The 6,215-nt window shown below is 41.3% G+C and overlaps 1 protein-coding gene across 4 annotated transcripts in view; it reads left to right on the forward strand.

The window, feature by feature from the left end:
* Nucleotides 1-2,849, forward strand: part of slc26a11 (solute carrier family 26 member 11) — a 12,099-nt gene extending 9,250 nt beyond the window's left edge. For all 4 annotated transcript variants that reach the window (XM_019889438.1, XM_019889441.1, XM_019889439.1 and 1 more), the window contains 3 exons: nt 1,776-1,875; nt 1,974-2,107; nt 2,385-2,849. In XM_019889438.1, the coding sequence (XP_019744997.1) occupies nt 1,776-1,875; nt 1,974-2,107; nt 2,385-2,489 (339 nt within the window). In that variant the 3' untranslated portion in view covers nt 2,490-2,849. The remainder of the gene's footprint in view (nt 1-1,775; nt 1,876-1,973; nt 2,108-2,384) is intronic.
* Nucleotides 2,850-6,215: the final 3,366 nt, after the last annotated feature.

Below are 6,215 nucleotides of genomic sequence, written 5' to 3' on the forward strand. Positions count from 1 at the left end.
GCTTGCGGTCGACTTGGGATCTGCTGGCCCTTGGTCGATTGCGATTAACGTATTGGGCACCCCTGCCTTAAAAACAGAGGTAATTCACTGACTAGCTTAGCACTTAGCACTTCGCGCCGTTGTCTGCGCATGAGCGGTGATTCAGTCATCTGATTGGTTGCCCTCTATGTCAATCAAGTACCGGGATTGGTGATAGGATGACGTAGTACGTTCTATGTATTCAGCACCGTTGTTTGAATGGCAGCGCCATCGCCGAAGCCTTTTCGACAATTGTCGTGTGAAAGCCCGGGAGCCGCACTGAATCAGCCAAAGAGCCGCACGCGGCTCGCGAGCTGCGGGTTGGCCACCCTTGATGTCCATGATAAGGCCAAGATGACACAAATTAACCAATCAAATTGTTACTCAGGGCAGCTTTGTGAGTGCCGTTAAATGGTGTTTGCGTGTGAGACAGCCAAGCAGCCAGAGGAAGCACGTTTTCATTGTAAAAAGACAAACATGTTTGAAGCTGTTTAATTTTTAATTTGTTGAGGTTGTTGAAAACTGATGTTACAGTATGAGTTACTTTGCAAGACGGGAAGTGACTTTTATTTCAGATCCGGGCCAGTTTACAACAAAAGAAATTTCAAGACACTAGAACCATCTTCATATATAAAAAGAGAAGAGATTGTATGCAATTTCCCCACAACTTAAAACAGCGCCCAAGTGTTTTATGAACATGTCTGTGACGTGCTTTTTCTCGAAATATCTCAAGAAACAAGAATTACATCCCACCATACACGCTTATACATTTTTTGTCTTGCTAAAATTAGCATGTTTGACAGGGCAGACCTCTCTCATGTACTGTGAAGGCCACCCCATACTGCTGGGCCAGTGGTTCGTCCCAGGGCTGATTTACTGCGGCGACCCTTGACAGGGCAAAGATGCACCTTCTTTTGAGGAAATGTTGCGAGTAAAATCAGTATTATTTTTAACCCCAGCCATACTGATAAACCGGTAACGCATTTTTTGGTAGCATTAACTCAACAGTATGGATATTTTTTTTCTCTCCTTGTTGGATCAAAATCCCACGTGCTGTGTCAAATCCTCAATCTCAGGAGCTTGGGTTTAAACAACCCACGATTTGGCTCTGTCCATTTTGGGCCCAGCGTTGGATTGGCTATTTCACCCAATTCGGGTTACTTTTGACCCAGCAGTTTTCAGGGTGTAAAAGCAAAACAGTCGAGGTGTTATTGTTTATGTCAGCCTCTGGGTTGCAAGTAGAGGCAGAGGAGCTTAACCTCCTGTACCTTCTGCATACCGTAGAGAGAATAATGCCTTGAGTGATTGGGACCGGGATCAGAAGACAAAATACAGAAGAATTGTTACTGATAATACTGGTTAGATTAGATATCCTTTATTTGTCCCACACTGGGGAAATTTACAGCCTTCAGCAGCAAGATTGTGGGTAGAAAGAAGAGAAAAGAAAACACAGTTCAATTAAGTGCAATATAAATACAAACATGGATAAGGTCAATAATTAAGTGCAATATAATACAATAGTCACAGTACTATTCACATATGTTGTCATATCATTTAAATAATTCTATGAATTAAGGTGTAGTGATAATCAATAGTGATGGCGATCAATTATCAACATAATTAGTACCGGTATTATGACTACTGTACTGCAATACAGAAAAAATGAGGCAGACACGCTATTTGTTCATTCCATTTCTCACAACATGCCTCTGCGTTCGTGATGACTGGTGTGTCTTCCATGTGCCTGTTGTGTGTAGATGTCAAATCAAGGTGTCATGCTCATTGAGTTGGCCAGCGGGCTCAGCTTTCCTGCTGCAGAACATCTGAGCCACATCATACATACACAAGCTCTACAGGGTAAGTGCTCAATCAAAAGATGAAAATCGTAAAATGTAAGAGAAAGAATGATCATTGCAGTTTTTTTGTTGTTGTTGTTTTTTACTAATGTTCACCAGACTCTCCTCCACGGTCAGTTGTATTGGATTGCAGTCATGTCAGTGTGATAGATTACACAGTGATTAATGAGCTGAGTGACTTGCTGGGACAATTCAAACGCCAAGATGTGCATCTAATCCTTTCCGGACTGCAGGTATACCCAATAATCTTTTCATGTAAGGGTAAATTTTCAATTGTGACTGTTTTTTTTTTTTTTTTTTTTTTTTTTTTTGGTGTTTGTTTTTTTGCGGATGATGTAAAGTTGATGGCTATGGATGGGCACTTAGAGACCGCATTCCACCGCTGATTGCGTGTCCATGTGTGACAGATGCTAAAGAAAAACCTTTTGATTGCTTGCTTGCTTTGTAACGCCAGAATGTGCACTGTGATGTCTAAAACCTTTTGTTGTCTGTTTTTGCTTCCCTCACCAGCCAAACGTCCTGAAGATTCTTTTAGCTGCAGATCTGGAGGGCCTCAGATATGCTGACGGTGTTGAGACAGCACTGCAGATGGGATCGGGGAACCTCAATTTATAATGCAGGAAATGTCCAGCCAATGCCTGAGGAAGTGATGTTTCCCAATGCACACTAAACTAAACGGGAGATCGTGCACGGACACAAACGATCAGGGGGAGAATCTGGTCTCCAAGTACCCGCTTTACAGATCTGTGATCTCCCTGGACAACTGGACATCATCTGCCCGTGGAGGTTCCTTATAAATGTGCTTTGTGCACTTCGATTTCCTGCATGGACTTCAGCAAATGAGTTTCTTCTTCTGCCATGTCAAGGACTGCGCCTTTTAAGGTTACCTGAAGTAATTTTAGAAAATCCCCAAGGAAATATTTTTATGTCACAAGTAAAGTAATTAAACCAAATACATTAAATAAAGGGCGGCCCAGTGATAGAGTAGAGTGGTTAGCGGGTCGACCTCACAGTGCAGCGTCGTGGCTTTGATTCTGGCTCCGGCCTTCCTGTGTAGACTTTGCACATTCTGCCCGTGCTTGCGTGTTTTTTACGCGGGCAGTCCGGTTTCCTCCCACATTCCAAAACATGTATGGCAGGCTGATTGAACACTCCAAATTGTCCCTGCGTGTGAGTGTGAGCGCGGATGGTTGTTCGTCTCTGTGTGCCCTGTGATTGGCTGGCAGCCAGATCACCTACTGCCCGAAAACAGCTGGGATAGACTCCAGCACGCCCCCACGACTCAGTGTGATGTCACTTTAAGATAACAATAGCGAGGCTCTCTATGGAAAGTGTACAAAGCCAGTCAGAAATCAATTCAGAAAGTGACATTTTAAATTTAGCTGAGGGGATTCAGGTGTCTGAAGAGTTGGAGGAGGAGGTTGTTAGCAAGATGTATATTGGACCATACGTGTACGAGCAAGATTGCTCAGGAAAATGTTATGCCCAAACGGCCGGACACGGAGTAGAGACGAGACCCATTGGAATTGGAAGAACGGTTATTAGTCTAGCTTCATTGTTTGCAATCCGATGCTGTGCCGTGCTGTAAATTGTGCACGATGGGTGTCATTGTTTGCAATTCGATGCTGTGCCGTGCTGTAAATTGTGCACGATGGGATGACCTACTTGGTCCATGTATTCCCGCTAGCAAGGAGAGCTCAAGTCATAGTGGTTTGATGTCCTATATTGTCATTGCTAAGGTAATTCTGTTGCGTTGTCGGCCACTCCGCATATTATATCGGCAGCAATGTTAGTTGCAAACCATTACAGATGATTCCACCCATATCGTTAGAAATAATTTTTTACAGGATTACATCCATGTCTAATACTCAGAATCAAATGTTTTCATAAACAATAGCCAGTTATTCATTGATTATCACACCTACCTTTTTTGCAAATCCTGTTGAGAAAACAGGTCTTCGAAGTGCTTGTAAAAAGAATGCTCGACGACACTGGCATGAAAGTCATTCGCTTTGCGAGAACGAAACTGCATTGTTCCAATTTTCAGGTTCATTTACCCATTCTTTTCTCTTGGCCACTCAAACAACTGTTAGCCTGAATGTATAGCACACAGCGCCCAGACATTTCGCCAAACAACACGATAACAATGGCAAAGAGCAGTTAATGGGAGAATCAACAATGCAGCTGACTGGCACTCGGCATTCTGTAAATGACATCAGTGGCAGGAGATTGCCGAATAAAAGCATTTTCATTGTTAAGCGCGTTGCTGTGTGTCTAACTATGAATCTGGGTGGGTCATGTTAAAAAAACAAATGAAGCTATGCATGAAATAGTTTTACCTCCAAGTATTACTCAAAAGATAGATTGACAACAGAGGTGACACCTGGGGTGGCAAGGCATTGGGGTAAGGGGGCAGCAGCCATCACTTGCAACCCTGTAAAAACTCCTGTTATGTTTTCAAACCCATTTTCAAGGAGTTTGATGTGCTGCCAAAAGCAAATTGCTCACCACGACAACTTCGAGCGAGAGTCTGACCTGCACTGTATTTGTTTACGGAGTACACTTGTGGGTGAAACACAAAGCAGCTAGTGCTACACTTCCTGTCATTTGCAATTTAGTTTCAATATGTTCCATGTGGGAATTTGTATTGGAGCGGAATAATCAGAATGAGATTCCAGTAATGTTTTTACTAGCTGTCTGCAACCCACCAATTGAGCATCACTGCTCGAAGATACGATGCATGACATTTCAGAATCATTTCTGGTGTGTAAAATACTACGAGCTCAATATTGTATTTAACATTCTTGAATTCTCTCACGCACGCACACATTTTTTTTCAAATTAAACATTCAATTGATATTGCTTGATTTTTATGATATTTTTGGTATAACTGCTTTGTATTATTCTGCCATTTTTATTTTTTCATTTTTTTTTACTGCAACAGCAAAAAAACATTTTCCCTCATGACGAATGATTTTTTTCCCTGCTGTCTGACAAAACTCAGGACGAATTATCATAGACTGGAAATACATGTTTGTTTTATTCAAAAGAATGTCTTGATGTTTTTGACACCACCTCTTAACCATATCTTAAGTACATATCTGTAATGTGTTGTGCTTGGATTGTTCCGCGAAGATTTTGTAATTCAGGTAAAAGAAAGGTACGATACATTTGGATGTGTAGAATTGTTTTATTTTGAATATAGTTCATTGAAACGTAAAAGCTTAATTTATTGTTTGCCAAGCACAAGATGGAAACTGAAGAAATCATTTTCAATAATGTTAAATTAATGAGCAATACAGTTCTGGACATTGTTCGTGTTTTTATAAAAAGTATTGGTTTTATTTAAAGCATAAAGATTTTTTTGAGTGACCCCAAAACTTTTGAACAATAGTGTTCATATACACTTTTTTAAACGGCAACCCATTGCGGAGAACTCAACCAGCCGCAAATGCAATCAATGGCTGTTCATTTTTATTGACCACGGTTGAAGTGGACATGACTGTGACACAAACCATGACAATCAGTTCATCGTGGTCGCTATAGAGTTACATCCAAGCTGAAGTGATCCATTGAAAGAAGTGTTTTTTCACTGTTTATTTGAAGGGGCTGGGGGGGGGGGGTTGTTGCGCAAAAGCGCAATGACCTTGTTTTGGCTGTGACCTATCACCACCGATAAGTGTTTGAGTGGGCGCATTTACACAAAAGCATCCTTAGAAATAAAGTTATGACACCCGCCAATCAATGATTTGCCTTGTTGCACACTTTCGGTTTCAGTTCATGTTGACCCAATTTACACTTACCGGAATGGAGAGTGCTCTTCGAATAAGTTACCAATTTACTTCAGATGAATTGCTCCTTTATGACACTTTATTGGAAGGAGTATAATGCTCTTGTTGATAAAAATAAGGAATGGCGACCATACCGACCCCACCACCCCTCCACTACCCCCACAAAAGTACAGAACATCATGAGAATATGCCATGTTTTCTGCCAATAGTTTCTGTTTGTCCAGTGGTTCTGAACCTTGTTAGAGGTACCGAACCCAACCAGTTCACATGCACATTCACCGAACCCTTCATTAGTGAAAAATAAAACAAATATGATTTTTTGCAAATTCAAGACCTTAAAAAAACGTTTCTGAAAAAGAGGAAAAAAGTAAATAAAATGTCAAGATATAAGTAGGTTTTTTTAAATTGCATTGTATGGCAGAGGCTCTGTCGAACCCCTGAGACCGATTCAGCGAACCCCTAGGGTTCCGTCGAACCCAAGTTAAGGAACACTATTAGTCAATGAACATGACATGTAAATGAGAATACTTCAATTGACCACATCAAGGGA

Source organism: Hippocampus comes, unplaced genomic scaffold (assembly GCF_001891065.2).
Source record: "Hippocampus comes isolate QL1 unplaced genomic scaffold, H_comes_QL1_v1.1 scaffold86, whole genome shotgun sequence".
Lineage (NCBI taxonomy): Eukaryota > Metazoa > Chordata > Actinopteri > Syngnathiformes > Syngnathidae > Hippocampus > Hippocampus comes.